The 22,011-nt window shown below is 38.0% G+C and overlaps 1 protein-coding gene across 4 annotated transcripts in view; it reads left to right on the plus strand.

The window, feature by feature from the left end:
* The window catches only part of PARD3B (par-3 family cell polarity regulator beta), a 1,043,826-nt gene that overhangs the window by 652,516 nt on the left and 369,299 nt on the right, over nt 1–22,011 (plus strand). For all 4 annotated transcript variants that reach the window (XM_065880246.1, XM_065880249.1, XM_065880248.1 and 1 more), the window contains one exon: nt 3,819–3,863. In XM_065880246.1, coding sequence (XP_065736318.1) covers nt 3,819–3,863 — 45 coding nt within the window. The remainder of the gene's footprint in view (nt 1–3,818; nt 3,864–22,011) is intronic.

The raw sequence follows: 22,011 nt of genomic DNA on the forward strand, positions 1-22,011 counted from the left end.
AAATCACTTCCCAGCACTAAGCATGTGCATAAAAGACGATTGTTCCCAATTTAACCTTTTAAGTAAAATGTATTCTATTAATTAAGTCATTACAGTTCCCTCTGTTTTCTATGATGCTTATTCATTTATCTTCTGTCCTCAAGATAGACATCTGTGTCGGTGAATATTTTGGAGAAAGACCCCTAATTTTTATGCCCATCACCCATTTGGATGTTCTACACTGTTTATTGTAATAGTTTGGTAGTGTTCTAAAGAATTTCAAATTGTCAATTAAAATAATTAGTATTCCTACTAAAAATAGTAGATAGTATTCAGCCCAAAAGTTAAGTTACCATGTTCAACCTAACATGGCAAGGGAATTTGTAGTACTTAAATTGCCTTAGATGTAATGGAATAATTTATGTCTGTTAAAAAAAAAAAAAAGACAAAAACAAAAAATAAGATCCTACCCTTGTGTGAATTCCTTTTTCAGAATAACTGCACAAAATAAAATCATGTATGTAGTCTGAATACCATATTTCCTTTGCCTTTCTTCCACTACAAGATGAACTGGGAGCCATGTAAACCGGGAGGTAAAACCTGCTGTGGGTATTGGATTATCCATGAGATAGCAATTGAAAGTACCTTGTGCCCTGCCTATTCCTTTATAATCCTAGGCAAGTGAAATCATAAGCACCACCGCCATCATTAAATTCACAACCTTTACCGCTCTCAGTTTCCATTTATCAAAAGTTTTCATTTATTGAGAAACATGTACTTGGAACTGTGCTAAGTGCTTTTTAAAATTTATTTCATTCAGTTCTCACAACTCCTTGTACAGTGTTTGGATCTCATTTTTCACATGGGGAAACTAAGGTTTAAAGGAGCTTAGTAACTTGCCTGATAAATCTTGAATTCAATCCACATCTGTCCCATTATTAGCTATCATGTTATTCTGTAACATCTAATGTAAATTAACTCTATTTAGTTTATCATTAATGATCTAATAACTGATATTTATTAAGCACTTACTATGTGATCTTCTAAGTATTTTGCATAAACTTACACAAATAATCTTCACTCTAAACCTACAGGGAAAGCAATATCAACCTCATTTTATATATGATGAGATTGAGGCACAGAAAGTTAAAGTAAATTGCAGGTAACCAGTAAGTATCTAAGTCAAGATTTTAACTCAGACAGATGATTTCTTATCTGTGTAATGGAGATGAATTATTTCAGCTTGAACCTATTAGAACTGTAGATTTCTGAACATGTTAAACAAATTTATAGCTAACACTTGTTCATATTGGTCAACATAGAAAGATTTCTATTAATAACATATTCAAATTAAAAGGGTAATAGTGTTCTTAAATACGGGTGTTTGTCAAGTGTTTTCGTACATTTAATTCATGTTATCAATAATCTGAAAAATATAACAACGCTTCTATGATTCATCACAAGTATAGTAGAGTGATTAAAAGTGCCATGTTTAAGCTCTGGCTCCTCCGCTTACAAGATATGCTGCAGTTTCTTTATCTGTAAAGATAATAATAGCTATCTTTACAGGTTACTGTGAGCATTAAATGAATTAATAGCTATAAAGAGTATAGGGTAGAACTTGTATATTACAAGTGCTCGGTATTAGCTTCTAGTATTATTTTTTTAGTCACCATCATTGTTTTCCAATATTTTTTCATTTGTACTATAGATTCCACTGTATGTTTTTTCAGACCTGGGAAAGACAGAATTTGGCCCACAATTGGAGCCTGATACATATGGATTGACATCTCCAACTGGAAACACGAAGAAGAGTCCAACAAGATTTTTTAAGCAGTTAATACCAGGAAAATCACAAACACGTAGTGCTCTTGTCTAGAAAATAAAGAAATAGCTTAGGAAAGGAGTGCTAGGTGGGTGTGGGAAGATTTAGGAAGATTTTTGTATAATAACTGGGTCAATGAAATATGACTGAATGTTGTAGGTAAAGGAAGGAGGAGCTTATTACTCTGAGACCAATCTCGTATTTGGGAAAATGGAAGAGGTCCTCCTTGTTGGCAGAGTTCCACTCACCTTGCTTCCACCCTTGAGCCACCAGAGTTTTATAGACTAATGTAGACAATGACATATGGTGAATATTTTTTTTTATTTTAACATCTTTATTGGAGTATAATTGCTTTACAATGGTATGTTAGTTTCAGATTCACAACAAAATGAATCAGTTATATATATATGGTGAATATTGGACAGCTGTTGTTGAATATTGAAATGATAATCCATGCAGAGTTGCTTAAGGATTTAGAACTTGGCCTCTTTGTTCATGAGAGATATTGGTTAGTAGCTTTCATGTAACGTCTTTGCTTGATATTAACATCAAGGTAATGGTAGCCTCATAGAATGAGTTGGGAAATATTCCCTCCTCTAAATTTTCTGAAAGAATTTCTGTAGAACTGGTATTATTTCTTCCTTAAATGTTTGGTAGAATTCATCAGGAAATCAGCTGGGTCTAGAGTTTTCTTTCTGGGAAAGTTTTTAACTTTCAATATAAATCGATTAAAAAACAAACTATAGGGCTGTTAGATTATCTCTTTCTTCCTATATAAGCCTTGGTAATTTGTGGCTTTCAAAATCATATCCATTTCATCAGAGCTGTGTTCATCTAAAATTTTATCCACTGCTGAAGCAAGATTCTTCTTCCTATTCTAATGGATGCCCCTGACTTTTGAAGTTTTTTACTCTGGGTATTGGGAATAGGAACTTTATTCCCAACCTTGTGTAAACTTTGGACACTGTGCTCTTTCCCCTTTGGGGCGGTTCTGTCCCAGGTCTTGGGTAGTTTCCGCACATGCATGTGATCATCATCAATTAATTAAATACCTGAGGGGATCCTTTGCAGATCTCAGAAAGATTTCTGTATTCCTCTCTTCTCTCCAATTCTCTGACCTAAACTCTGTCTGCCTTGGTTTCCCTGGGCCTCCAGCTTCATGTCCTCAGGCCGGAATATCCCTGGGCTCTGCCTGTGTTCCCCTTCCTGCACCACAACCTGGAAACTTTCTCTAGACAGTAAGCTGGAGCAGTGGCAGGAGTCACCCCACCTGTTTTCCACCTCTCAAGGGTCACTGTCCTCTGTTGCCTGATGTCTAATCTCTTGAATGCCATTGTTTCGTGTTTTGTCTATTTTAGAAATTTTTTTTCAGGAGGAATTGTAAGTTTGTTCCCTTTTGCTCCATTTTGTCCATATATAGAAGTCTGATCCTTGGGGATTAGATATATTGCTGTCATGCTCAAAGAGTTTTATTATATATTATACAGCTCTAGATTCTTGAGTTTTTTCAGTTTTTGTGGATACAGAAACAACAGCCCAGTTAAAAGAACTGAAAGCATTAGAAATTTTTTTTTTTTTTTTTTTTTTGCGGTACGCGGGCGTCTCACTGTTGTGGCCTGTCCCGTTGCGGAGCACAAGCTCCGGACGCGCGGGCTCAGTGGCCATGGCTCACGGGCCCAGCCACTCCGCGGCATGTGGGATCCTCCCGGACCGGGGCACGAACCCGTGTCCCCTGCATCAGCAGGCGGACTCCCAACCACTGCGCCACCAGGGAAGCCCTAGAAATTTTTAAAAGAATGAAATTCTATTCACTGAAGGTTTAATGTACATATATTTCTTCATACCTGTCTTTAAATTAATAGAATTGAGGTGCCCCAGGCAGTCTGGGGAAAATGTTTTCTCAAATCTTTGCCAGTAAAAGATTTCACTTATTACAAATCTATATTAATTTATTGTTCAAAAAATGGCTGATTTACAAGCAGGTCTGATCCTTGTCTCTTTAATTTCTTTGCAGTGCCAGATGAAAGCAAAGTCCATTCATTGGCTGGACACAAATCGGGTAAGAAATTCCTTGTAACTGACTTTATATTCTCCTTCCTGGAAATCTCTGGCTGTGTTTGAGTAGCAGATGGAACCTGTTTCCATCCACTCATCACTGAAAGACTTGCTAATTAATACATGAGATGTCTCTGACTTCCACAAAGGTGAATTATTGCTTGGCCGTTTGTATAGTGGCATAATGTATGCTGACTGAAATGTTTGAGAAGGAGGAAGAAAGGTTTCCAAAAAAATAATTATAAAACCCCAAATCTTTAACCTGTATGCCAGCTGAACACTTAGAATAACAAAAAATTACAAAGAAAACCCAAGACAGTTTGAAATTCTTTTCCATGATGACTCTCGCATTAAAGTGGCAGGACAAAGAATTCCAGAATAAGAAAAACGTGGCCATTTCTTCCTTCTCAAAAGAGAATCATTTTTTTTTTTGCCTGTCTTCACAGGGGACTGGGCCTGAGATGACTGTATTCTCTTTCTTTAGACTCATGAATGAGCTCCCTGGAGGTGCCCTAGGAAGTCCACAAGGACTCTGAGGGTCTCCAGGTTCTTTCTCTGCTTTGTGTGAGATACCTTCAGGTCTAAAATCCAAGCTTTTCCTTCATTGCCAAATGACCTACCTTCTATTCCTTTGCCCTTTCTTCAGCATCATTTATTCACATTAGTTGAAAACACTTAAAGCTACTAAGCTAGTAAATACAGCAGTAATCCTTTTCTTGTAAGGGTGCATTATTTGGGGGGAAACTATCCATTTTACTCTTAGAAACGCCACTCCACACAACAGGAGGGTTATGATTTGTTGGCATCCCTTCGTGTCTAAAACAAAGAAGTCGTTCCCATCACCAAGCATCTCCTGTGTTTATGGGCCAATTATGTTCTCAGCAGTAAGTGGCCTTGATGCCTCATTACTTCCATCATGTTCCAGGACAAGATTATGATTTTTTTTTTCCTTTTCTTCTTTCTCCAGATTCACTAGTGATAACAGCAGGGAAGGTCTAGTTCACAACTCTTAGATGTTTTCTTTTCTGCCCCTATAAAGAGCCTAAGAGGTTAGATCACTGTGAAAGAAAAGATTTCTGAGGGAGTGATAAATTGCCACACGCTGCTTGTTCCCATGCCTGGTACTTCTTGTCCTTAGCTCTCTTACGCATATTAATACTTGAAGATAAAAACCTATTTACATACTGGGATGGGCTTCAAGGTAAGAAGTAGAAGCATTTTGTTTAGAATGTGTATCAATTTGGTGTTTGAAAACAAATAATAAACTTTCTGGCTTTTTCTGGGAAGTCAAATCTTACTCTAATCTTACTTCATTTCCCAACAAATTACTGTTAGCCAGTAAGTAAATATTATTGTCACTCTTTTTAAAGGCAAACATTATCTTGGTATATTGGTATAGTATTTTAGGTAAATTTTAATGATATGTTTTGATGTAGTGTGAAATAAAGATATTAGGAAAGAAGTACTCTAAACATAAAAATTGAAATAATCTTCCAAATTAAAAGAAAAATGTTAAAACTGGCACAATTTTAAAGCTATCAGTCAGGTTAACTGTAAGGTTCACATGGCAGAGTTATTTTAGCTGGTAATAGAAATAATACTAATGGTCTTCATATCCCATGAATCAAACTGTTGAAATACATCAGATGTTTTAAATAAGATTTTTGTTACTAATGAACTATTATTGCAATATTCACTATTCTTATATTTTAAGTACTTTTATATTCTATCACAACATCATCAAATTTTTCATTGGCTTTCTGTGGAACCGGGGCAAACGCTGAAAACAGCCAGAAAGTTGATAACTTTGGAGCCAAAGTGGCATACGATAAAACACAGTGAAGAGGGCTAACCAGTCACCTCAAATTGTGAGCTCTAGACTTAAATGAGAGCACTCTATAAAACGTTAGAGACAGTACTGAGAAAATAAAAAGCAGCATGAAAGAAAAAGATGCTGTTAAGGTCTTGAATTATAATGCTCCTCAAGAACCCATCCCTCCCATGAAGTGCAACTCCTTGTGTGGGCTACACTTGGGTAGAGCATTTTCCCATTAGGCTTTGGTAGTGACAACAGTGAAAGAGAATTAAGGGTCCTTTTGATTCTGGCAACCTGTTCAGTCATTTTTAACATTCACCTAATATAGAACTATAGTCTCCATCTGCTACAGTCTAGACCACTAAGCAAGTGCCAGTTTAGATTGTAATGTGCAACGTGCCCTGATCATTCGTACTTATCTCGCCAATGTCAGCTTCTTTTTTGTTTCACCTTTCTCTTCCCCAAATCCTTTCTCCAGAATTTTCAGGTGAAAAAGTGGTATCTCTTTTGCTAAGAAGAAAGAGTATCTCCCTCTGTCTCTTTTTAATCATAGAAATGTGGGCCCCTTTCCCACTATCCAAGATCATCAGGAAGTTAAATTAAATTTTATGTGCTGACCTAAATCTATCATCCATCCTCTTATTTAGGATGATATTCAACATTTTAATAAATGCATCTGAGTTAAAATTTCTTCTGAGTCAGCTACTTAGTGTGTAGAGAGCCATTTCATGCCAAGTTCCATCTGTTGGTCTGGCTTGGGTACTTCCCAAATTTGTGACAATATTTTTGGCACCATTTCCTTGGCTTATTCTTTAAATGGTTGATTTCTCAGAGCTCAGATCAAATCAAAGTCTTAGGTAAGATAAATCTTTCTAACATTTTTGGCCCAAAATGTAGTATTCCCTCACCTCTGCTGGAATCAATCCAGTATTCTTGAGATTTCTCTAATAATCTATCTCATGGGCTACGCCTGGCAGTACATTGCATCTCATACCTTGGCAAGGAAAATGGCAGGCTGGTACTCCTGTTTATAATCTTATGGGGTCCTCTTCCACATATAAGAGGTATTAATGTTTATGGGATGGTGAGACCTACCATAGAGAAGTTAGGAGCAAAATGCTTTTTGTTTGGCTTCTTTAAAAAAAAAAAATCATAAGTTTCAGAGAGCTTTGAAAAACCAAAAAACTGTCTTTCACCTTTTTCCCTAACTATCTCACTAATTGAATTCTGACAAAACTCAAATCCTAGCAATGCACAGGGGAAATAACTTCAGCAAAATGTATATTTTAAACAATAAAACCATTTTTTAAAATGACAAATATTCTGAGGAAACATTAGAATCCAGAGAAAAATGACATCAGATTTGCCATAGCCTTTTTTTTTTCATTATGCTTTAATTTTAGCTATACACAGACTCATAAAGTATGTCCAAGAAGGAGTCCTTTTTTTCCCTATGTACTGAACTGACACTTAAGCCAATAGTTTAATGCTCCTCAGCATTCAGACAGAAAGGACTTATAAATTTTACTTTTTTAAAACATGCCTTCATATTTTTTTGTTTTGATTTATTGCTTAGAATGGTTTTAATATGTATTGACTGTCTACAGAGATCTTTGCTGACCCAGCTCTTTAAGATGATGCAGTACTGAAGAAAGCCGATGATGAGTCCTTCTTTATGAGCTCTGACATATTAATTAGCAAAATGGACTAAAAAGCTTTCCTATTTCTATTTAAATTCCTTATAGTCTCAAACACCTGTCTATATAACTGTAAAACAGGCAAGTCTGTAAAAGTAATGGTTGGCAGTAAGTCCAGACCTTTTCTGAGATGACTTTATCAATTAATGAGCAAGTATCCATTAACAATCTAGGGGGACATCTCTCCAGCTGAGGTGCCTTGCAGCCACTAAGTACGGCTGGTATCTCAACACATTTTGCTAATGAAGAAGCTGAAGCTCAAGGCATAAGTCCTTGTTCTCCCAGTTGGTAACTCTTAGGGTTAGGATAGAAACCCAGATGCGATGTGGCAGAGCCCATGAATTTGGACACTTTATATTCCACCAGCGTGAGCCTAACACCTCACAATCTCAGGAACTGAGAAGAATATAGGAGTAAGACACAGTCTAGTTGGAAGGCATGACACACATATCAAGATATTCTATAAATCATTACTTACCTTTTATAACCTCAACTAACTAAACCAGGAACACAGTAGGTATAATTTCTCTATGGTAGTTCAGTGAGCAGGAGAAGAACATCAAATCTGATCATTTGTGCCTTTGTTTCTCGGCATGCATGTGCACGTGAATGTGTGGGCCAAGAGATGTATGAAAAAAAATGCATGTGATGTACACATATTATACATAAGTTATAGGAAACGTGCATGTGATACGTGTCTTACAGCAAAGGCTGAGAGCTTAATATGCGAGTTGCTAACTTGACAGAACATACATTCTGCTTTAAATGCATTGTGTGTAGGGACTTCCCGGGCAGTCCAGTGGTTAAGACTCTGCGCTCCTAGTGCCGGGGGCACAGGTTCGATCCCTGGTCGGGGAACAAGATCCTGCATGCTACACGGCGTGGCCAAATAAATAAATAAAGAGATGCATTGTGTGTAAACTTCAAATCTAGAATGTTCGAATGTAGCTAAAGAAATTGCTGAATCTTTGCAAAAGAAAAGACAAAACATAAGGTGATTGGATAGTCACTTTAAGAGTAATGGGTTATTAAATGACATTTCATAACTTTTGTTGAGTCTTAGTGTTCCATACTTTTATAGAATATCTAAGTTAAAATATGCATTTAATTTTTGGAGCACCAACCATGATCACTTTTCATATCTGAGTCTTCTAATTGAATTACTGTTTTTTAGGACTTTTCATTGTTATTGTTGATGAGGAACTAAAATCATAGAGTAAGTGGGTAGTGGATTTGAACTCTGTTCCTTTCCTCATCAGTTGGTTAAGGTAATACTGCACGGTTATCTATTTGGAGAAACATTTTTATTGGGTATTTTCTAAGCTTCTGTCATGTGTTATGTTGTATAACTATAGCTTTAGACACAAAAAAAAGTATACATTTCCCACATGCTTCAGCCTTGGTTTACATTTCCATGGGATTCAGGATGTTTTCATTAGAAAAAAATTATGATACATCTAGGATTCTTTCTATAGAAACTTGATTATGAAGCAACCTTAGTGTCTCCTATATTGCAAAATGTTAGTGATTAAGCTATCCTCTAAATTTCAAAGAATCAAATCAAATTAGAAAGAAATATATCGTGAGATAAGGTTATTTACTATTCAAATATGGTGTAGGTGTGTGCATTTCTAAATTTCATGAGTAAATAGATACTACATTTTTTTATAAATCAACTTTCAAAATTATTTCTGTTCCACTCATGTCTATTAAATACCCACTCTGTAACAGGTATTAAGTTTTAAGCCCTGGAGATACAAAGTGACATGTGTCAGAAAGGAAGTGCTTCCATAGCAGCATCTGAAAGATAAATAGAAGTTTGAGGAATAGAAAAGGTCACTGAGCTAACACTTTCCAGGCACATGGAAAGTTGTGAAAACATGAAACTTCATGGTGTGTTCCAGAAACTGTAAACAATTCGACATGGCAGGAGTGCAAAGGGGAGAGTGACACGCTAGGAGGTTAAGCAAGAAGGCAGAGATTAGATCATGGGGAACGCCTACCAAATGAAAGAATGTGAATTTTATCCTACAGGCTCAGAGAATCTAAACAGATTAAAGGAGGGGAGTGGTCAGTTTTATAGTCTAGTGATACCACTCTGGTTGTGGGGACTTGAAAGGATTTTTTTTTAAAGGCAAGAATAGTTAAAAGACCACTGCAATAGTCCAGATAAGAGATGCTGTGGGCATAAATTTAAGTGATGAAATTAAGGAAAGAAAAGTATGATTTAGAGAATAAAGCCTTCAATTTTGTTGTTTGTTTGTTTTTTAATCAAACTTAGCGGGTAAGTGAGAGAGAAGATCCAATTTGATTATCAGTGTATCAGTCAACTCTTGCTATAACCATGCTACGTAATAAAACCAACAGTTAACACTTATTTCTTGATCACGTATCTTCAGGTGGGCTGGGACTTGCCGATCTCAGAAGTGTTTGGCCAGGCTTGGCTCTAACCTGTAGTTCAGGTCCAGGTTTTCTGCCTGTGTCTCTTATCCTCCTTGGGCCAATGGTTTCTTGAGGCAAGTACCTTTGATGACAACAGTGATAAGATGAAAATAGAGTAGACAGAGAGGGAACCCATAAGCTATGTGGCAGTGTTCATGTATTAATGATGTGAGGGTAAAGGTGATAGAAGGAATGATAAGAGGAGTAGAAGGAAGTGTGGCAGGATAACATTAGCTCTGAAAGAGTCAGGATTTTATATAAGGGTAGAGAAACAATGTACCTGAACATGGAAATGTAAAATAAGGAGATAGCTGAGCCCCCTCCCAACCCTGGGAAAGAACAGCTTCAAATGAGAGGGCTGCAGGAGAAGCAGATTTCTTGGTGGAGAGCTAGATTTCAATGAAGGCTAAAAGGAAGGGGAATTTTCAGAGAAGGGCTTGGAAGTGAACAGCATTTTGTCAACCATGGGAGGATAGGGGAGATTCGAGGAGGCAAGGTGGAGGATTCTGGGCTGGAGGGCAGAGTGGGATGGTGAGTCACAGGGAGATGGACAGAGTGGTGTAAGACTACAGCACAGGAAGGAGTAGATGACCAAAGGGCTCACATCTTGGGAAATGACTAAGGGTGTCAGGAGTGATGCACCTAGTTTGTTTAGATGGCTTTGCAGTTGCCAAGAGAATCAATCCTCACTCTTTGGTAAATAGAAAAAAGGCTTGGGCCAGTTATGACTCAGTGGTGGCCTGGATGAATTATTTTTTATAAAGAGATCCTGTCTCTGAAGGATGAGGAGATGAAGATTTTCCAGGAGGAAACGGTCCCAAGGTTACAAGTTTTGAGAAGATGCTTAAATTTTACTGGATTTGGAAACCGAGAAATGGCCATGGGTAATCATCTCTGCTGGACAGGAAACAGAAGAGCAGGATCGAAAGGAAGTGGCTTGAGGAGGAATGGGAGGTGGAAACAAGGATAGATGATCTTTCCAGAAGCTTAATATTAAGAGAAGAAAAGAGAGATGTATGTAGAGAAGAGAAGTTGTCTTTTGTTGGTGGTGGTATTCTATTTCATGTTAATGAGAAACACAGGACCAAGTTTGTTGACTGAGAAGAAAGAGACATTTGTAAGAGAATGAAGAACGAGGAAAGAGGACATTTTTAAAGGGATATGATTAAGAGTATAGTTTTATAGCAGTTGGCTTTGAAGAGGATGAGCCAGGATTGAAGGGAAAGTGGCAGGGCTGCATGTAGTACAGATAAATTTGTAGGTAGAGGGGGTAAGAAATTAAGGATGTTAATGGTCTCAATTTTCTTGATGATGTCAAAGTCTGTACGTAATGGCATTGTACGGTTGGTCAATAGGCTGGTCAAGAAAATAAGAAACACTATAGATAATAGGTAGCCCATGTTGGGATGTGTTTAAGTCATTGAAGCAAAATTGGATGGGTTACTACGAAACAATATATTTACACCTCCACATGCACATATTCACTGCATTCAAGGGTTGAGTTGCAAATGAGCTACAGTTTTCCCCTGAACAAAATGTTCTTATCTTTTGCAGTTATATTTTCAATTCTCTACTTATGGTGAAATTATAGAAAGTTAGGACTAAGTGGATAGTTATATATGTCTAATACAACCAACTTATTTTAAAGGGTAGATTGATACCTAGACAGGGAAAATCACCCCCGACCAAAGGCCCAGCTGGTCAGACCTGTTGACTTCTACTTCAGCAACCTCTTGCTTTGTGAATTCAAACACCGTTGCTACCAGTTTTGCCTGATTTAATAACCTAAACTATCATTAAAATGCTCAAAATTTCCCCAAACCCAGCATGGATAACAGAAAGAATAATTTAGCACAGCTCTGGTCTTTTGTCTTTTCAGCTTCTCTCATTGAAACCCACCAGAATTGAATAAGCTTCTATATACAAAAAGTAGGTACTTTGTTCAAAGTTTATTACAGACTTTGTCACAAAGTCTGTATCTGTTTGTGGTTGCTATTCATTATAGTTTATATTTTTATTATGGTGTTTATTTATTTTTCCCCTAAATATAAATGTACAGGACAAATTATTCTATTCTGAGCTCCAATAGACATTTGTTGATATGGTGTATTCGGTACATACTCTTCCCCTATGCCCTTATATATTGATATTGATATTACAAATTTCTCAGCAATGAAAATTTTTATTATCCTGTCTCATAATTCAGAACTCAACAGCTTATCTTTGGAGATAAAATTTACTGTGCTTAAGTGTGCATTGATTTAGAAAATGTATAGTTTCTAAAGTTTTAACTGTTTGAACAAAGTAAAAATAATTTTATAAAGAGACGAGCCTATTTCTATATATGTCAAATTCTTCAAATGTGGCTGAACTCTCTCAAACTTCACCATCCATGGGGAATATGTGTCTTGTACATTTGGAAAACAGTGGTTTGGAACTGACAATTCTAATAGCGTTTCTAAATGCCAGAGTGAACATCTACAGTGAAAAATATTATTAAATGACTACATGATGGTTGATAAGTACAAAGTGAATGTTTGACATTAAAACTTTTCTGTAGGCTGAGCTATCTGTACTCAGCTTTGGACTAGCTGTGCAACTGGAGAGGGACAACAGTAGGAGCCACAGAAAACAGCGAGTGACTTAAAAATTACACAGAAACGCCATCATCAGTCAGAATATTATTGTATGGACTTGAATGTATCATGGGTAAAAACAAATTACATTCTCAAAACCATAATAACTATAAATGTTAAGCTGTGAGCACCAATTCTGTCCCCTTTCCTTTGTATTTAGCTTTAGGATCTCCTAAGTAAACTTCTTGCAATGAAACTATTTCAGTAAAATTGTTGGACTCTATACCTACTAGCTTTTTTTTTTTTAATTTATTTATTTTATTTATTTATTTTTGGTTGCGTTGGGTCTTAGTTGCTACGCGCGGGCTTTCTCTAGTTGCGGCGAGCGGGGGCTACTCTTCGTTGCGGTGCGCAGGCTTCTCATTGCGGTGGCTTCTCTTTTTGCGGAGCAAGGGCTCTAGATGCTCAGGCTCAGTAGTTGTGGCTCATGGGCTTACTTGCTCTGCGGCATGTGGGATCTTCCTGGACCAGGACTCGAACCCATGTCCCCAGCATTGGCAGGCGGATTCTTAACCACTGCACCACCTAGTAGGAAGCCCCCTACTAGCTTTAAATGATGGCAGCCCTATATCAAGAGTAGATTTGGCAGGGGCTACAAAGCTTTTCGGTTCCTATGTAATTATTTTAGAAAGGTTTACATTGACACCTGGAATTTTAAATCACTCTTCTAAGGAAATTATTTTATGTGTAAATGTGTTGTGGAGAGAAAAAAACAGAGACACTCTGATTCCAATGACCCAGAGAGGTTATAGCTCCCTGCTTGCAGGACCTTTTATTTTAAACTTCTCCGGATAATCTAGATACCAGTGTTAAGTGATTGGCTGTTTAGACATTCCAGCAGTGTTTTACTTCTGAACTTTTCTCACCAAAATATCAGCCGACATATGATATTGGAAGGACAAGTTTGGAATATTACTCAGCCATAAAAAGAAACGAAATTGAGCTATTTGTAATGAGGTGAATGGACCTAGAGTCTGTCATACAGAGTGAAGTAAGTCAGAAAGAGAAAGACAAATACCGTATGCTAACGCATATATATGGAATTTAAGAAAAAAAATGTCATGAAGAGCGTAGGGGTAAGACAGGAATAAAGACACAGACCTCCTACTAGAGAATGGACTTGAGGTTATGGGGAGGGGGAAGGGTAAGCTGTGACAAAGCGAGAGAGTGGCATGGACATATATACGCTACCAAACGTAAAATAGATAGCTAGTGGGAAGCAGCCGCATAGCACAGGGAGATCAGCTTGGTGCTTTGTGACCACCTAGAGGGGTGGGATAGGGAGGGTGGAAGGGAGGGAGGCGCAAGAGAGAAGAGATATGGGAACATATGTATATGTATAAGTGATTCACTTTGTTATAAAGCAGAAACTAACACACCATTGTAAAGCTATTATACTCCAATAAAGATGTAAAAAAAACAAAAAAAAAAAACTCAGCTTGAGACACCTGAAGATCAGCTTTTACATAATAAATGCCCAATCTGTGTTGAATAACATAAAATATGTTAAAGCATAAATTTTGTTTGTTTAATATCTGATAAAGGTATAACAATGCCAACTGATGGTGAGAAGTATTTTAGAATATATTGGCTTTGATAATGGCGGTGTGACTTTACACAACTTGTGTTTGTGTACACACATATGAGTTCCATAAGTGAATGCTGGGTTGAGGCGGGGGAAGCATTAAAAGACTAGTATATTTCAAGAAGGGTTTTGCCTACTTAAAAAAAATGTTCATTTGTTCCTGTATTTAGGCTCTATCGACAGGGAAAAATTTCAGTACCTTTAACAAGTCATACCATGCCCTCTATCACCTTGTCTTGATCTGCCCTTGCAGCCTGTCTCGTGCCACTGTCACCCTCCACCCCATCCCTGCCTCATCACACTTGTTCCCAATTCACAGAGCTACTCACCACTGCTGTCTGACCATATCTTATTCTTTCATGCCTCAGAGCCCCAGCGGAACTCTTTGAAGGCCCACCTCCCTGAAAAACCCTCCCCAGCTTCCTCAGACCAAGGTCTCCTCTGGTATCTAGCCTTGTTTAACTTCAGATGTCTCCAGGCTCTGGTTTTATACTTTTTAACTTCTCTCACCCTTTCCTGCCCTAGCTCACACTTCTGCTCTAGAGCCAGTTAACCCCCAAGGACCCACACAGGCTGCTTCTCAAATCTCCTTTGATCAATAGTCATGACTCCCTTAGACCATTAATAATCCCAAGGCCTACCTTTTCCTCATATAGGCAGGAGAACTCTGTTATCTACTGAATGAAAGGGCAGGAACCAGTGTTAACTCTTTTATTAAACCAGTATTTATTGAATGCTTACTGTGTGCCAGACCCTGGACCAGGTACCACAAATACAAGGCTGTGTAGACTGTGGATTCTGCCCCTAAGGTATTCACAGTTCAGTAGCAACAGTAGGAATGCAAACACTGAAACTACCATGTGCTTATACATAAATGCAAATACATAGAAAAAGTAACAGTGGCTACCTTACTTAGAGGAAGAAGATGAGGTTGGGGGTCAAGGGGGACTTTTGCTTTATCTGTAGTATTTGAATTTTTATGTTGAGACTATATTTATGTGCAGTTTGAGTAATGAAAAACTTTATGGGTTTAAAAAAGTAAAAACTTTTCAAACATACTAAAATTTCACATGCTGAATCTAATCATTGAAATGTTGTACACATGAGATGATTTAGCATGGGGACTGGCACAGAATATGCACAGAAGAACCACAGGAAAAGGGATAGTTTCTGGGAAGGAGATGAGAGGCTGAATCCCAGAGTCACGCTGGGAACCCATTTGGGGCCCAAAAGTATTTCGGGAGGAAGGGAATAGAGAGAGGCTTAACCATGAGATACCTCGTTTATGGGTTGCTGGAAAATGTGCCAGTGAAAAACATATTTGGGGAATGTTAAACTCCCCTGTCAATTTTTGGTATCCTAGAGGGCAGGAACGTAGTCTTTGAAATTTATTCAGTAAGGCACCCACTTCATGCTTTTTAGAGGTTCATGGTGCCCAACTGTGTCCAATAAAAGCAGAATTATAATGAGGGCTTGTGATGAATATGTAAAAGTTAAAGAGAAAACTGAAAGCAACCTAGATTACTTCTTCTTGCTAAAATAAGCAAATGCAAGCTCATTAACACTCCGTTGATAATTAGACACCACACACACACACAAAACCACTTACAAATTCCACCCCATCAAAATAGAACAAAGCTGTTGAAAGTAACCTTTTGAATAAAAACCCTTTTATTAACTAATCCTTCTTTTGTAAATGTGCATGCCTTTTCAACCAGGAAAACAACAACTGCAAAGAAAGAGGGAGGAAAAAAGCAGATAGTTTTGTGAAGTATCATGATATTGCCATCCGGGAGTTGTCAGAGGGATTTAGAAATGTTGGTGTCAAACTGGTGATGGAGGCTTTTTACTTGTTATACTCAGAGAAAATGTTACTATCGGTTGGTCTAGTGACCTAGCGGTTGATGAACTATTTTAAGTGATTTATATGGACAAACACTTCTTTTTTTTCAAAAGTATGCATCTATAGTAACGTGTATTCGTAAAGTACTATTTTTCTATTTATAATAGGGCTACATTTTTAAAACTAAAATATTAGTGGAAAAAGTATGAGATTTTAAATAATATTAGGAAATAACAGTATAAAATGATTTGTGAACCTGGCAAATTATCCTGAAGTCCTATGACACAGTTTGCTGAGGTCTGGGAAACAGTGATGAATTCTGTACGTTTCTATCAGCATGTCCACCGTTTCCATCATTGTGCTTTTTTTGCAAGGCTCAGAAGATCTTGGTTTGAGAAAAGTACGTGCACCCTGAGGCCTTGGGCTATATAATACTCACTCTCTGGGCCCCATTTTCTGTCCATGGACTGATGCCTTCAATTCTGGTTGAACACTGGCTCCTTCAGCAAAGAAATGTCCAAATCTTCAACTGTTTCTTACTATGAATTTCTCTCCATCAAGTTTAACTTGAGTTATATTTTGAAGTACATGCCTCTAACAGGCCATCTTCATCAGAGAAGGAAACATAACAGATACCATGGTGCCCTTCTGTGTGAGCCTGGAAAAGCAGTCTCTTACAAATGCAGAGCCAGTCTTCATTTTTCACCTTTCTTTACCTGCCCCATTAATCCAGTAGGAAATCAGGTTTGTCCCACAGGAACAACCCAAAGCTTTCCTGCCTACCCTTGCCCATGCCACCATCACCTCATACCTTCAGTAGCCTCCTAACTCCCATACTCTCTGCCATTCCATTCTCCCCACAAGAGCCAAAGGGATCTCTGGCAAACATGGCACAAATCATGTCCTCAAATGCTTACAATCCTCCGATGGCTTCCCACCATTCATAGAAAATAATCCACATTTCTGACCACAAGCCCCAAGGCCAGCCTCATCTCCCTGCTTGCCTTGCTTACTTTGTTCCCACTGCTCCTTCAGGACACTTGGCCCGGGTTGCCTGCTTTCTGTGTTCAGCAGGCCAACTTGTTCTCTTCTGCGGCCCTTTGCACATGCCTTCCCTCTGCTCAGAATGATCTCCCTCCCCTTCACGTGGCTGACTCCTTCTGATTCAGTTCTTAGGTCAAGTGTTCTTTCTTCAGATATACCTTCCCTGACCACCCCATCTAAAAGAGGCAGAATAAGTCAGTTTCTGTCACTTCGTCTGTTCGCTTCCCAATAGCAGTTATCACAGTCTGTGGTGCGTGTGTGTGTACGTGTGTGTGTATGACGCACTGTCTGTCTCCTCACCTACAGAAGTGAGCTGCATACAGGCAGAGGCCTTGGGCCCCAGTGCAGGGGCAGTATCTGGCACAGAGTAGGCATCCTTTGCTCAATATTTGCTAAGTCTTTTGCTTGTATGTCTTTCTGCATATTTTTACTTTCAAACTCCCCATGTCTTTATGTTTTATATGTGTGTCTTGGCTTACAATTTTTTTGTGTGTGTGTTCGTTCTGACAATCTGAATTGTAACCGGGAATTTGGCACATTTGCACGTATTGAGAGTACTAGCATATTTAGATTTATGTTTATCATATTATTTTATACATGAGTCACTTCTTGTCCTCTTAGAATGAATTCCTGTTTCATTTGGGGTTTTTTTTGTTTTCTTGTTTTTTTTTTATTTTTGGCTGTGTGGGGTCTTCGTTGCTGTGCCCAGGTTTTCTCTGGTTACGGCGAGTGGGGGCTACTCTTCATTGCGGTGCGCGGGCTTCTCATTCCAGTGGCTTCTCTTGTTGAGGAGCACAGGCTCTAGGCACAGGGACTTCAGTAGTTGTGGCACGCAGACTCAGCAGTTGTGGCTCCCAGGCTCTAGAGCACAGGCTCAGTAGCCGTCGCTCACGGGCTCTAGAGCACAGATTCAGTAGTTGTGGTTCCTGAGCTTAGTTGCTCCGCGGCATGTGAGATCTTCCCAGACCAGGGCTTGAACCCAGGTCCCCTGCATTGGCAGGCAGATTCTTAACTACTGCGCCACCAGGGAAGCCCTTCATTTTGTTTTTAAACCCACTTTTTTCTTATATTAATTTGAAAATTATACACTTCACTTTTATCAGGCATACTTAATAAAATCTAAAATTAGTTCATACTTAATCCTTTTCCCAAACAATATAAGGAACTTAGAATACTTTTGCTCTCCTTACCCCCTCCCAACTTCTATACTGTGTTCCATGTTTTTCTTTCTTATTTTTTGATTCACATATTATATATTAATTTTAATGTTTTCTGTATCTATTATTTTTTCAAACTCACCTGTGTATTTACCAATTTCTTTTCTTATCATTCTTTCTTATACCTCAGATCTTCCTTCTGGGATCATTTTCCTTCTTTCTGAAGTATGCTCTTCAGACATTCCTTTAATGATGGTCTATTGATTATACTCTGTTGTTTATCAGGAAACATCTTGTTCTGACAGCTAGTTTTGTTGAGTATACAGTGTTATGCTGGCAGCACATTGAAGGTGTTTTTTCTACTGTCTTCTGGCTTCTACTGTGAAAAGTCAGCCATTGGTTTAATTGGCCTCTCTGTACCAGTGATCAGTTTTTTCTCTGGACACTTTTAAATTCTCTTTGTCTTTGATGTTTACCTTCACTACCATCTAGGTCTTGCTGTAGGTTTCTTTATATTATCTTTCTTTGTATATAATGTGTCTCCTATGGCTGTATATTAATGTTTTTCATCACTTCTGGGAAATTATAAATTATAAATGTTAATGTGCCTCTTCCCCAGTGGAACTCTTATTAGATGTCTGTTAGACCTCACTCTTCAGCCATGTCTCCTAGACACTCTTTCATACTTTTCTGTCGCGTTGATTCTGTATTTCATTCTGAGTAATTTCTCCAGGTCTGTCTTCTAATTCCAATTTTGTATCTACATATCTTTCATGTTTCTGCTGATTCTCATCCACGGTGACTTTTTCTTGGTGGATTTGGTCATTTCTCTTTAGGATGTCATACTTGGTTGGATTTAATGTGTGAGCATTTGGGGGAGCCTGATTTGCATGTGCTTTTCTCCACAGAAGATTTAGATTTGCTGCTTCTGGGGTACAAGCAGAGTACTACTAACCTGGAACCACTTTCATATAATTTCTTGGCTGACAGCTTAATTAATTGAGAGAAAAATAAACTTGATTTAATACCTCCAAGAGGACAGTTGTCCTGTGGTTGAAAATTCTCAAAGAGACATGAAGATTGTCTTTTTGTGGGTTGTTTTGTTTTGTTTGTTTTCATTGTTATTTTTCCTTTCTAGAACCAGAGTAAAGAGAGATTTTCTTGAACTCGCTTTGCTGAGGAGAGTGTATTTGATCGTTGAGGTTTCTTAGCCTACCCTTCGACTAAGGTTGTAGGTCCTATTGAGGGTTGCTTTGCTTCAGGATCTCCCTTAATTTCCTATGAGCTAAGCAGTGCATTTAAACGTATATTTGTTTTAATTTATCCAGGATCTATTTGTATTTTATTATCGGGATTTTGAGAATTAATACATAGCTGGAAGCAGAAGTCTCTAGTCTAATAATTGCTGACTGAATGAATGGATGAAAGAATGAATGATTATCCTTCGTGAATGGCTGAGTTCAAATAGACCATTGGGCTCAGTGCAGATTAAAGCACATGTTCACCCAGACATGGTTTTATCTCACTGAGTCTGGATTACTTTTGACAAAATACTCTTTAGAAGTATATGGAAAGCCACGTGACATAGGAACAAAGCTGGGAATGATGTCCATAATATGCTGAGAAAGTCTGAAATGGAAAATTCCCTTCATAAGAAACCACATAGTAAAAAGTAGTTTCAGGCTATGATTTATGACACTGTCTAGAGATTATTAGAATGATTCATTGTTATAGGAAGAAATAAAATAGGGTTTACAAAGGAGCTCTTATCAGATTATGATTTGCCTTGTCATGAGGTTGGGAAGAAGAGGCTTATCGGGCTATTTGTTGTCACTGCCTATGTGGGCCATGGATCAGATGCGGATTAGAATTGTTTTCTGGACTCCTAGAACACCCTCCAGAGTGAATTCCTTGTCATGACCACACCCAAAGAGTAGTTTATGAGAAGGCTGTTTGATAGATCCTTTAGGTACTAAAACAAATCAAAACCAGTCCTGTTCATTCCAACAAAAGCCGTCCTTCCATACGTTCTCCTTTTTGCATCAAATGCTCTTTGGTTTTTCTCTTTCTGAAGTCCAGAAACTCTGATACTTTTATAGAATTTTTGTGCAACTTCTCATTTATGCAAGACATGTTACCATAGAATAGGTGCTGAGACTGGGCAAAGGAACAACATGAGAATTTGGATGATGTCAGCTTGTAGTCCTGTAACTGAAGAGCTTATCTTTGCTGTTAGCGTCTACTAGGATTAAGGAAACCCCCTTAGTTCTCTGGAATGAACATACCAGCTTGGTAAGCATTAGTACAATAGATGATGTGCTTGTTGCCTGTCGTGGATGAAGAAATCAGTAGGCTTTTGTTTTTCTTCTTCTTTCTCTGTGCCATTTCATCCTTTGTTTCTATGAATTAGAATTTCTGGGTATGGCATCCAGGGCTGACACTGCACACACAATACTCTTGGCTCCAAGGAGGTCGTGAATTTGGATCATTTCCCAGATTATACATCTGCCCCTGTAGCTTGCGTTTCAGAGCGTATGGCTGTGGCAGAGGGGGCATATTAGAAATTGTCCCTGCATTGCTTCTGAAGTGGAAGAAAGAAGAAGCACCTTTTCATCCGGTCATGAAGTTGTTACTTGAGTGTTAAAACGGTATGGGTAAAACTGTTTTCTTGTGAATTCCCTTCAGTAAGTTAAAATGCATTCAGTGTGTTGCTGTCACAGAATTCATACAAAGTACCATATGGTAGAAACACACAACACAAAAAACCCTGAATTTTGTTAAGGAATTCATGTGTCATTTGAAATGTGTACAGCAATGCCTATGAGAAGGAACAACTTGAAATGGTCCATTTATGGCTTTACATTGTATTCATTTCTCAAGTGCTAACACATAATTTTTCTTAAAATATTTACGTCTTCATTCATTGCAAGTATTCATTGGAGTAGTATGTTTATTTCCAGGGATATCAGCCATTAGGGCTTCTTTTGAAATTGTGAAATTTTAAGATTCTGCAAACTAGGTATAGAATGCTACCAAAAGGCAATTTAGGGCTAATTTGAGGCCCAAGGTAACCGGTGAGCTGCTGTGAGGATAATGCTTTGTGGATCTGGAGAAAGAAATAACAAGAGTAAAAAGGTAAAGAGGTGAATGTTAGCGGAGATGTATCATTCTCTCTCCTCAGCTGAATCAGTCACTTGTGTTCTGAATATATCCCCAGCTATTTCTTCCACGGCCTTCTCCAATCAATGAATGGCTTTCTCTTCCATCTTCATATTCTTCTGCATCTTTGACTCCTTCCTTTCACCCAAGGAGGAATAATCTAGGTGAGACAGAAATAGTGAGTGGAAATGGTGGGAGTATATAGAAGCAGGGAGTAACAGAAGGAAGGGGAGTCTAAGCAAAAGCAATGGATAGTAGTAAGTACAAATGGGAACTATGTCTTAGAAGTTGGTTTTCCTTGCTAAGGTGTCTCACGTGATCACTTAAATAGCAGACAGATTGACCATGTTAAAACAAAACCTGGACCATGTCATTTTTCTTCTTTGAAGCCTTCATTATGGATCAGCTAAATAACCAAACATAAAAAGAAAAGAGGACCTCCACCTGTACCTTACCTTAGATAAGAAATTTATTCAGAATGATTCATAAATCTAAATGTAAAAGCTAAAACTTTAAAGCTTCTAGAAAAAAATAAGAGCAATTTTAGTGATAGTTGATTAAGCAGTACATCTTTTAGGACCAGCTGAACTACTGAGTTATTTTAAGTAAGCAGTAATGAGAGGTTGAAGACGACTGTTAAAGAGAATAGGAGAATTGATAAATGTGTTATAAAAGATGTTGCAGATATAGGGTATATAGGACTTGACAATTTCCTGTATTTGGGGACAAGAGATGGGGGGGACTCAAAACTTACCTGAGACTTTTAGGCTGGA

Source organism: Phocoena phocoena, chromosome 7 (genome assembly GCF_963924675.1).
Source record: "Phocoena phocoena chromosome 7, mPhoPho1.1, whole genome shotgun sequence".
NCBI classification, from domain to species: Eukaryota; Metazoa; Chordata; class Mammalia; order Artiodactyla; family Phocoenidae; genus Phocoena; species Phocoena phocoena.